At 40.7% G+C, this 12215-nt stretch overlaps 1 protein-coding gene across 5 annotated transcripts in view; it reads left to right on the top strand.

The window, feature by feature from the left end:
- adgrl2b.1 (adhesion G protein-coupled receptor L2b, tandem duplicate 1) overlaps window positions 1-11995 on the top strand; it is a 121127-nt gene extending 109132 nt beyond the window's left edge. For 4 of the 5 annotated variants that reach the window (XM_079650837.1, XM_079650835.1, XM_079650836.1 and 1 more), the window contains 6 exons: window positions 1689-1780; window positions 3411-3579; window positions 4170-4298; window positions 5014-5110; window positions 6136-6261; window positions 9977-11995. In XM_079650837.1, the coding sequence (XP_079506963.1) occupies window positions 1689-1780; window positions 3411-3579; window positions 4170-4298; window positions 5014-5110; window positions 6136-6261; window positions 9977-10839 (1476 nt within the window). In that variant the 3' untranslated portion in view covers window positions 10840-11995. The remainder of the gene's footprint in view (window positions 1-1688; window positions 1781-3410; window positions 3580-4169; window positions 4299-5013; window positions 5111-6135; window positions 6262-9976) is intronic. The other variant, XM_079650838.1, reaches the window with a different exon arrangement.
- The last annotated feature ends 220 nt before the right edge of the window (window positions 11996-12215 follow it).

Below are 12215 nucleotides of genomic sequence, written 5' to 3'. Positions count from 1 at the left end.
AATCTTCCGCCCTCCTTTCACCAATGTCTGATATCGCACATAACAGAGGATCTTGACATTGTACATTCAATACATAACTAAACACGCCTTTTCTACTCCTTATCTCTTTCATGACTTTTCATTTAATACATTTTAACGGCTGCAATCGTTACTTTTCCCTAAAACCTGAAGTCAAGCTACTGTTGGTATTTCGGGGATCCCTTCCAGAATAGCTTTTCAAAATAAACTTTAACCACAGGCGTAAGCTAACCGGAAGTATTTTCACAATAAAACAGTTATAAAAGTACTAGTGTTTCATCTATTTTATATCATCAAATATTGATTTTAATTTCTAACAAGAGTCATACTGAAAGCATGGAAACCTCTCTGAGCGTATGGCTTGAATCACTTAAATATTTTTCCTGGCTTCAGTAAAAATTATTTCGAAAGTATGGCACTGAGCTCCATTCTTTCCTTTCTGTGTTTTTTTTACGAAGGTATGTCCGTGCTACATCAGGTTTGCTTTGGACTCCTTTCGAGATACAGTCTTGTATTCAACAAGGATCTGCACTTTTAGATTGAAAATATTGTCAAACGAGCCAAGAAACATTCTTAACGTTGAGTATTTTGAAGGGCATAGCTGTGTGAAGTAGACCAAAGAAGTCAAACTCCCACAGTTATTTTGCAATCTCTTTTGAAGTCGGTATGCTTTATAGTCTGCGATGAAGCAAAACATTTTTCAATCCTTCTGGTAAAAGAATCTGGTTTTCAGTTATAATAGAGCAAAACCATCTATTGTAGATGAATTAATATCTAAAGTAAATAGAAAATTAGAATTTGAGTGGTAGCAACCATGTACATATTTGAGGTTCTTAAAGGTGGGGTAGGTCATTTTGGAGAAACCAGCTCGAGTGTGCTAGAATTTGAAAATACACAGCCGGAAAAAATCTGCCACTTCCTTACAGAGCCCCTCCTCCAACACACACGAACTCGCACATGACCAATGAGGGCACGAGATAAGTTTGTGCACAGATGGAAGGCTGACAGGCAGGTAGGCCATCCAGTTATTTTAGCCGGGCCGGCTAAAATGATTGGTCGTGCTTTTTACAGTACTACGGCTTCCACAGATGACATGTTTTTATGGATTTTTTGTCAAAGCACTGAAGATATTCATTACTATCGGGATGTTAAGAGCATTCCATGGAATATAACATTAAAAAGTGTATCTCGAGCCGGTTTCTCAAACTTACCTACCCCACCTTTAAGTATTTCTTCCATACCAGTTTATACTTCCACTCCATTACAGAAAAGGGAACATCATACTCTTTAGTCCAATAATACTTGACGACATATAAGAGCTTATAGAATATGATCCTTTGTTATTGATTGAACCACCAAACTCGATATACAATTGGTTTGTGTATTAAATTGTATTTTCCTACTTATGATTATTATAATTTTGTATTGAGTATTTTCATTTGATTTCTTTAAATACTTGATGTTCATTGACTGATTATACTTACATCCTTTTACTAATAAAGCACATAAAGGTAGGACTTTAACCTGTAGTGGAGAATTTAATCAGTTTGATATTAGTGCTTTTACTTAAGTCAGAGGCCTGAGTACCTCCTACCCCCGCTGTCAGCTTCAGAAAACTGATGCCTTTCTAAGTGCCGTCTGTTAACCCTGATGTACGTCTGTTTTGACAGGTCAATGTCATCTTCCTGATGGTGACGATGTTCAAGATGGTGAAGCACTCCACCTCCATGAAACCCGACTCGACCAGGCTGGGGGGGATCAGGTGAGCGCTGACCACTGGGAGATTAGGTGGCCACACTGTGGTTTGCTTGCTGTGTGTGTGTGTGTGTGTGTGTGTGTGTGTGTGTGTGTGTGTGTGTGTGTGTGTGTGTGTGTGTGTGTGTGTGTGTGTGTGTGTGTGTGTGTGTGTGTGTGTGTGTGTGTGTGTGTGTGTGTGTGTGTGTGTGTGTGTGTGTGTGTGTGTGTGTGTGTGTGTGTGTGTGTGTGTGTGTGTGTGTGTGTGTGTGTGTGTGTGTGTGTGTGTGACTGTGTGACTGTGTGTGTGACTGTGTGACTGTGTGTGTGTGTGACTGTGTGTGTGTGTGTGTGTGTGTGTGTGTGTGACTGTGTGTGTGACTGTGTGTTGAGTGGGGGTAATATGAACCATTACTGCTTTTGCCTCCCGCCTGGAATCTCAAAAGCCGCATTTGACCAACACACTTATTTGATTTCTTCTTCTCTTAAACCCGACCGGACCCTTTCAGATTTTATTTGCCTCCGTTAAGGGGCTGCCTTCATTTTATCATTTCACTATTTGCTCTATGCAGGGTTATATTGCCTTTTTTTCTTTCTTCATAACTGCATTTCTGGCCTTTCTGTATCTTTTTGCTCCTCTGCTGGCATACTTAACAAATTCCTTGAAAAACAGATTCAGAGACACCAAGTACAGATTTAACGATGGTGAAAACGGAAAAGAAGAAGTCTCCCACCTCCATATTTCCCCTTTAAGTGTGCTGTATTTGCTCGATAAAAATACAGATCCCTGTCCATTTCTTTGCCTAGATTATTGTTCAACAATGTGTTTGAGGGAAGGCCAAAATATGTTATGTGGGCGCTTATTTTTTTTAATAGCCGCTCTGATTTTGGTCCAAAACACAGAAAAAGAGGCATTCGATTGGCTTTAAGGTTTGTTTTTGGCACACAGAAAGCCCACATCTAGGAATGCTTGATATCACACGTTATCTTAAGAAGTCAAAACTCATTACCTATCATTAATTAGGGCCTTTCTCAAATCCGCTATTTATTTTTGGTTTTTTTCACATATAGTAACTCGCAAAAATAGGAAGGAAATAATTGGTTGCACTTGGTTTGATAACTCAGAATATTTTATTTCATTCTTGCTTTAAAAGCACCAAATTCTGGACAGCAGATCTAATGAGCCATCACTCTCATTATTTGTGTGGATCTTCTCACAGTGACATGTTGTTGTTCCATTTCTTTCGTTTCTCTGCCGTATCTCTCTCAGCATGGCTCACTTCTCTCTGGTGTATCAATAACGAATAGGCCTCTTTATCGAAGCTGAAGTTATCTGATTTCCTCTAGGCTTTCCTGGAAGCCTCTGAGGAAGAACCTGCTGTGCTTGCATGCTCTTTAGCCAACAATTCCAAGAAAGGACCAAGGAAATACTTTTTGACTCAGTGTCAAATAAGAAATGCACATTCATTCCAAAACGTAGTATCAGCATTTACACACCATGCAGCCAGTGCAGCAACTTGCCCAAAAGCAAAATAGCTTCTGCTTTACTTTTTTAACAAGCTGCTGTCCAGGGCCAGAGGAACGTCAAACCAACATGAAAACTACTGCAACTCTCTACAGTTTCACTCGTTAATATCTCTCTTCTCTTTCTTTTGTAGGTCGTGGGTGTTGGGAGCGTTTGCCCTACTTTGCCTGTTGGGCCTCACCTGGTCCTTTGGCTTGCTCTTCCTCAATGAATCGTCCATTGTGATGGCTTACCTCTTCACTATCTTCAACACTCTGCAAGGAATGTTTATCTTCATCTTCCACTGCCTCCTCCAGAAAAAGGTAAGAATTCAAAGACGGACTATTCTACATAATCATGGAGCCGACTAATCAATTAGTTAATATACAGAAAATGATTTAATCCTCTAATTTCATCACCAATTCATCATTAAAGCTATTCTACTCATTTGATGATTTCCGAATATCTTCGGCCCAGGGTACTTTTCTGACATTTCAAAAAAATTCAACGTTTTATTAATTACCAATAAATAATTAAGAATACAAAGGATTACTAGTGGAAGCCTCTCTGAAATAACATGGAACTGCCAAGAATCGCAAATGACTTTCCATATCTCTCTAATCCTTGCTCTGCAGGTGTGGATCTGTAAACATTTAAATTGCGACATTTAGAGATTTTACTTTTCATGATATTTATACATCCTTACCAACTCTTACATCACAGTGCTTCCTCTCTACAACATTTCCCACGTTGTCACAGTGTTTGCTATCCCTGTCCTTACAGATATAGCCTTTAAACTGCTGTCAGCTGGTTGGCATTTGAGTTGAAGATTTGGGATTTGCATCTCCCATAGGGGGATTGTTGTTTCGCTGTCTGTGTGCTCAGTCTGTGCCCGTCATTTGCTTCTCTGCAGGTCCGCAAAGAGTACAGCAAATGTTTCCGTCAGTCCCAGTGCTGCGGCGCGCTGCCATCAGAAGGCCCCCACAGCGCAGCCAAGACCGCCACGTCTCGATCCACGGCCCGCTACTCATCTGCAACACAGGTGCGTGGACGACCCTGGGAATTAGATAAATTACGGATTAGGCTTTAGAAACACCATGCGTGAAAATGTTTTAATGTAGAATCATTCCAGTTAATTATATGTCAGTGGAATCTATTTTTTTCAATGTATTTCATGGCCTGTCTTTCCTTTTTTTACCTTTCCAAGTGCAGTAATATTATTCAGTTTTTTAATTTACAGGTTATACTGTATATTGGCCAGTAAATTGTAGCTAGCAGACAGACATTTACATTAATGATGTGACTGTCTGTGTTTCCTGTAGATATTTAATTGCTCTTTTTACTGCACTGTTAGTGTACAGTTTTATTATTATGCTGCTGTGTTTATTGTATCTCTGTAACTCTGGCTCAACAATTTCCTTCGGGATAAATAAAGTCTTATCTTATCTCTTATCTTAGAAAGCATTTTTTTTATCTTTTTATAATCATTTCCTTTTTAAAAGTTATTTTATACTTTTAACCATGACCTTGTGGAACAGAAAGAAACCTAAAGGATTTTGTCTTAAATTAGAATTTGACACACTGGTCTCTCGTCTTTTTTATTGTCACCATATCATAAGGCAGGGGGTTATTTTAATCCTATATACAAGTATAGGGGCTCAACACCCACGTAGCTGCTCCATCCTCCACCAGAAGCCTTGAATAAGAGCAGCACGATGTTGAATCCCTGATCAATGACTGCTTTTCTCTGTTCACAGAGCCGCATCAGGCGGATGTGGAACGACACGGTGAGAAAGCAGTCGGAGTCATCCTTTATCTCAGGAGACATAAACAGCACCTCCACGCTCAACCAGGGTAAGCAAGCGTTTCTTCCACTGCCACCAAAAGACATATTCACTTTGTGATCCGAGTTCACAATAAACACTTCAATGGAGCTTACACCGCTCTGCAGCAGCTGTGAAAAGTGGCAGATGAAACCCTGTTTTAATGTTGCATTTCTCTTAGTGTTTAGCAACTGGAAAAAAAAACGCATTTAATGCTTCCTGTGTACTAAAGTTCACAGCATTTTTCCAACACTTTCCTGCTCGGTTGGATCATGTAAAAGGCGAGGAGCTGTGACAGAAATGGCGTGATATTTGTGAGGCACTGATGAGAACTTGAGTTCAAATCTCAGCGAGTCTTGCTTAGCAGCGTCCTCCCTGACTCATCTTCACTTGAGAGTGATTGTCGGGATGGAGGCAGAAGTGGGGGAGATGATCAATGTCAGGCTGAGGTCAGAGAAGGTTTTGGGAGAGATCCCAGCATCTCAGGCTGCAGAATGCGCCCTTGCAGATTTGGCTGTAGTTATGAATTAATTTCAGTTTTTTAAAAAATTTTAAACACATGCCAGTACAACGTTTCTCAGCAATCCATCCAAATAACTGAGACTAGTTATACAATTTCTGAGGATTTCCAAAAGCATGATCAGGATGATAGGAACACTGTATTATTTATGGCGGGCCCCTTAGACATGTTTTGTCTAGTTTCTTGACTGGATGAGTTTGTTTAGATAGATTTGTTTCACATAAACACTGGAGATGATTGTGTTGCCATGCTTTGGTCAACACTTGTCGCGATAATATTGTTTGTCAGTTAAATCAGCTGACTGTTTATATAATGTCTTGCTATGAGACACGTTTCTATGGCTGCTTTGTGTTCATAATAGAAGGCAGACATATTGTAGGTTATAAATCTTATGTGATGTCAGATTTTGGACAGCAAATGTCAGTGTTTGTTTATGTCGACAGCTACCCAGCGCACCACCACAGACCATGAAGTACAGTACCTCCAGCTCTTTTTCCTCAACTGTTTTTTTCCTTCTCTCTCTCCTGTTATTTCAGGGATGACTGGCAACTACCTCCTAACTAACCCTCTCCTCCGAACCCACGACACTAACCCTTATAACAACCTGCTGGCAGAAACGGTGGTGTGCAACACCCCCTCTCCACCGGCCTTTCACTCCCCAGGTGCACATCCTCCCTCCACTTTTATTCTTACATTGATTTGTGTGGATGCATGTGTGTGTTTGTTTTAAGGTAAAATGTTGACTGTTCAAATTCACTTTTTAGAGGACAAAAAGATAATATAATTTGCATCTGTTAAGCAGCACCTGTAAGCTAAAAAAAACAACAGATTATATCTTGTTTGTTTAGTTCAGTGATTATTAACTATACCTCTGCTATAGAAAGAAAGAAAATAAAATATATAATATAATTAGAAAATAAGAATATAATATACAGTTCCAACTTGATATTTAGCAAATGAGCAAAGAAGACTAAACAGTAAGCTAAAATTGGTTGGCTAACTAAAAGTAGTATGTACACTTTAAATCCAAACCATCCTAAATATTATCAATTTAATTGTATGAGAAAAAATGTTAACAACGTAAAAAACAAATATAGTGAATAGCGTTTTATAAGAGACAGTTAATGAAATATTCAAATGAACACATTTTGAACCTGATGGCTGGTGTTGGTAAAGCAGAACAACATCTGATAGGTCTGTGGGGGTACCACTGGTTTAATGCATCAAATATAAAAATCGAACCCTCCAGTTTACGAAGGGAGTTATGGGCTGGACTATTCTCTGACCAGTTGCTAGGAAACCACGGGAGAATCAAAGGCATTACTCGTCCCTGTAAATAACACAGTCCACTACATAATCCCTGTAAATCTCCCAAATTATTGTTTTTCCACTTAATATTCTGTACTGATTAAACAAAAAAAGTCTGATAGGCAAGGCTAGGTTCCCCCTCTGGTTCCATTGTTGTGCTAAGCTAACAGGTAGCTGTAGCTTCAGTGGTATTAATCTTCTCTTTGAACTTTCTTCTTCAAGTGATTTAGATTTATAAAAATAACAGGAAAAATCTTGAGGTTTGGGCTCTAAAAATGTTTTGAATAATTACCCTAGATTCACTGTTTGTTGTTCTCCACTCACACCTCTGAATTCTCAGAAGTTCTTATCTAAGCACGTTTCCCCTTTGTAAACACAGACGTAGATAAACTCCCGTCAATGCAATCTTTTCTCTATATCTGAGCAGTCAGATGGGAATTCCTCTCAGTTGAATATGATCTTCACCCGTTGCTCTGAATCGTTTATGCCTTTATCCTTTTCAGATGAAAGATATTTATACATTATATTTATATATGTTTAGAGGGTCTTCAGTTTTCTACGATTTTAATAGATTTAATAAATCATGTCAGTGTGTATGGTGACCTAGATCTTCACTGGCAGAGCAAAAAAAAAAACAATCAAAGAAGAAAAAACAGAAGCTCATTACGCAATGCGGGCAGAGTCGTAGCCCTCAGATATTCCAAGCATTTGATGATAAAAGAGAATATACAAAACAGCAGGATGGCAGAGTGTGTAAGTATAGGAGTTGCCATAATGTATAGCTTGAACCTGCTTTAGCCTTTGCCGTCCTGCTTTGTGCTACGAGCTGGCTTACAGCACAACGAGAGCACTTCACACTCGGAGATACTGAAGCAGGGCTGGGACCAAACAATGTTTGCAAAGAAAATCAAAGACCATTTTTTCTCTGTCTGTGAGCTCAGCAGCAGGCGAGCCGCTCCGATGCTCCAGTCTGTGTGTTGAGACAGCTTGTGCTTTATTGCCCTAAAATGTTTACTTGCTTAATCATTGTAGTAATTACATTTTAACATTGGAGCACCAGAGACAGATAAAAAGTGTTGATATTTAATTAGCACGTTATTTTGAACGTCAGTATAAATAAACATTGTCTCTGCCTGTAGAACCACTTCTCCCCCTGAGGCAAACCGCTGCACTTAGCTGTGTTTTACACAGGAGCGTCAGGAAGCAGTGACAAACAGGATAAAACAATATAACATATGGAAACTAGTTTGAGGAGAGCAGGCAGCAGCATGACACGCAAATGTCAAAACCTGGTGTGAAGATCACCAACCAAGTATGAAATAAGCGGTGAGAGACTGTCAAGTTTAACATAAGCTTTCTCAAAATTCTGCCTGCTATAGTCATTACATTTAGCTCCTGGAAAGGATGAGCGTGTCTTCTATTATAAGTGTATTAATGCTAAGTAATGCTCTGCAGATGTTCATCCGATGCAGTAAAATCAGTAAGGAGAACATCTTGGATGAATCGCTGCTGGAACAGTTCCCAGAGTGCAGCTGTCGCCGCGTCCAGTTGAATTCTGTTCACATCATTTCCCCCTCTCCCGGTAGACAGTACCTGTCTGCAATAAAATCACTGCCTTCACATAAAAAAATGCAAATGTAAAGGCGGGTCTTTTCGGAGAGGTGTCTAATAACCTTCCAATTTCCCCTTTTTTGCACTCTTGCTCTCTGTGCTCATTTGACTCTTTTTAGAAATGTCTTTGGTTTCGTTTTTAAAGCAGTTTTCCTCAGTTGCTACCATGCTTATACAGTTTACCCTGTGACGAGCTTAGTCATCGGGCTGCACAAAAGAGGACGTGTGTGTGTGTGTGTGTGTGTGTGTGTGTGTGTGTGTGTGTGTGTGTGTGTGTGTGTGTGTGTGTGTGTGTGTGTGTGTGTGTGTGTGTGTGTGTGTGTGTGTGTGTGTGTGTGTGTGTGTGTGTGTGTGTGTGTGTGTGTGTGTGTGTGTGTGTGTGTGTGTGTGTGTGTGTGTGTGTGTGTGTGTGTGTGTGTCAACAAACAAAGTGGCATTCAAAGAACTACTTTCAGAAAATATTCCTTTCTTTCACTGTAGACGTTTAAAGAAAAAACGTTTAAAGAAAAAACTGTGCTTGCTGCTGAACCCTTTCACCTGCTGAGTCCAGGATTCAGTTGTCCTTGATTTGTCCTTTAGCTCTTTCAAACCGATTAACACATAATTTTGCTGTCATTCTCCATCCACCTACAACAATTTCAGCAATGCATCATGTGAGCTAAATTATAGTTAATAGCAAGGACACAAGGTTTTGGATTGACTGAATCCAGGCTGGATGTTACAAGCTTTCCACTTTGGTCTTATTTCTCTGATTTTGTTGTTTCTGCTGCAATTGAAAAAAAGCATCTGTTTTACTTTTTTTGCACATCAGCTGTTCTTAGGCCAGATAGCCTGAGCAGACACACTTGATGTGAGTGTTGGCAAAGTGAGTCATTGCACCGTGCCTGTCTGTCGTGGTGTGTTGGGGGTTGTTGCTGTGCTTGTGGGGCCCCGGTGCGGAGAGGTGGCTCGCCATCTATGTTGGACATTACTCTTTTGTCTTGCCTTTTTTTAAACAGGTTGAATGTTTTATTCATTGCTTATTTCACAACACTGCCCCATCAGCTTGTATTCATTTATTTATTTTACTCTCATTCTATCCTTTTTGCTTTTTTTCGTATGGTGCTGTGTTGTCAACCTGGTCATGTGCTACTTTTTGCTGTACTGTATTTTTAAAGTTTTAATTCACCCTTTGTTCTAATTTCTCCAATATTGTTCAGGATAATCTCTTAGATTGGCTTTAATGATATTCAGCCATAATGAGGATGGACATTGTAGAGAGCTGATTGGGTTCTCCTTTGAATTTTCAAAGCTTTTAATATTTGCATAAAAATGAAATTAACCCTGAGATCAAAGAGCAAAAGAGTGAAGTGTCCTGAGCAGTATCAAGTTGTATGTGGATGGTGTAGTAGACACTGTTTAGTTACACAAAAAAGGGAAAAATCTCATCTCACACATTCGTTTTGCCTTTATTTGCAGGACAGCACTCTCTGAGCAACAGCAGGGACATCAGTGCCATGGACACCCTCCCCCTCAATGGCAATTTCAACAACAGCTACTCCCTGCGCGGCGATGACTATGAGACCGTGGGCGTCAGAGCCACGGGTGACCTGGGGGGTCTCCACCTTGACGATGCCGCCTTCGAGAAGATGATTATATCTGAGATTGTCCACAACAACCTAAGGCCCCGTGGGGCCCCAAAAGGCCGCGACACCCCAAGGGAGCAGGACAGAGCCTTGCCTCCGCAGACCAGGGTGACAGTGGACCGAGGTGGGGGTGACAGCGGCAGCGAGGATGACGCCATCGTGGCAGATCACGCCGAGGCATCACCCCCCCAGATAGGAGGTGGACGAGGAGGCCACGCCACCCTGGAGCTGCTCCTGCACCCCCACCACAAGGAGGTGTTGGAGGCCCCTCTTCTGCCCCAGAGGACTCACTCTCTGCTCTACAGCGCCCAGAAGGCCCCCAGGCGCCTGGAGGGGCCGGGCGGCAATGGCTCTGAGACTGTTACTGCATTGGAGGACATGGGCTCCCAGTCACCCAACAATAACAGAGACTCCCTTTACACCAGCATGCCAAACTTGAGAGACACACCCTCGCCCTCAGCTTCGCCGTACCCCCCTGAGGAGGAAGAGGAGCTCTCCCCCTCACCTCGAAGCGAGAGCGAGGACGCGTATCACAAAAGCATGCCTGAACTCGGTGATGCGCCGCAGCCCATGTCCTACTACCACATAAACCGAGGCACCAGCGACGGATGCATCCTCCCGCCCAACAATGAAGACTGTGCGCAGGAAGGAGAGGCACCCAGCGACGGACAAATGCAGCTCATTACCAGCCTCTGATTCGGCACTCTTTGTTTGCACAGGTTTGAACAGATGGCTGCTTTTCCATTGATGTCAAGAGAGCTGGCAAGTCTCGCTCCGCACTCCACATGCCCTTTCTCTTAGGACAGGAAGTGAAATGTTGTTGGGTGGGAAAACAAATGAAGAAATGACTTTTGCACACAGATACCATTAACACACAAAACACATTCATCTGAGGCCAGGCAAATGTGGACTGTGAGAGCTCTGCTGTTGGACTAAAGAGGTGCAGAGAATAACACACTGTCAGAGAAAAGTCTGGCCTTTCTGTTGTACTGTACTGTCGAAGAATAAGGGATTCAAAAAAATACTCCAAGCAAAGAACTATGAAACTCCTGACATATCCTTTGGGGACTTTGCAGAACCAGGGTCTTTTTAGTCATGAAGTACAGAACTAGAGCTAGTGTGGCTCCACTACACAGTCAAGACTCTAAAGTTAAGAAACCACTAATTCAGACTCAGGCCTTATATTTTCTCTATTGCACATTTAACTGTTGTCAAAGTAACAGCTAAAGAAAATATATTTTGCTGTACCACTAGTGTAAAAAGTCAAAAGAAGAAAGAAGAAAGAAAAACTAAAGAAAAAAAGGCAACCATTCAGTAGTTATGCCCTTTCAATGTCAATAAGATTATTCAGACAAGATTACTCAAAGTCGTGGAAATGTACTTTTTCCTCTCACACTTGACGTATTATGTAAAAAAAAAAAAAAAAAAAGTTTTGCCAGATATCAGTCCATATGGAATCATGCTCTCGTATCTGCTTGTGAAGTGCTTTTGCTTTCATGAATGATGAGTTTTTGCCAGTAGTACATTTGTTAACACCGGGCCATGCACAGATTTGGAGTCAATTGGAAACTTGTGTAATTTATTTTACTTGAAAGAAATCGTCAGCTTAAAGACTTATGTTCACATCAATGCGATATTGCAGTTTTTGCGGACTTATTTCATCCTTCGACACTAATTAATTTATTAACTGAACTATTCAGAAAAAATGGAAAAAAAGAACATGGTTGGAAAGTGTGAAAAGTTGTTGCAGCACTGGTTAGGTTCATTTTATTTCTTTTGTAAGAGCCCATCATCAGCTGATATTTAATTCAACTCCTGTTTGATATCAAATAAATGTGAATTTTTTCTTGTTCGCAAATGTCTGACTCTTTTTTAATGGTTTGCATAATATTTACAATAGATCCCATGAAAACCACACAACTAACAATATCTTAGACAACCAGCAATCAACCCATCTGTTCCTGGTGAAGATATTAGGCTACCCTTAAAAAACGATGCACCAAATATGCTACTCTCCTCTTTTTGTCTTTAAAAAAAGTTGAAACAGGAATACATAGTTTTTTGGGGGACTA

This window comes from Notothenia rossii, assembly GCF_949606895.1.
Source record: "Notothenia rossii genome assembly, chromosome: 9".
Classification (NCBI taxonomy): Eukaryota; Metazoa; Chordata; class Actinopteri; order Perciformes; family Nototheniidae; genus Notothenia; species Notothenia rossii.
Note: the sequence above shows the minus strand (reverse complement) of the source record. Positions and strands in the feature narration are given on the sequence as shown.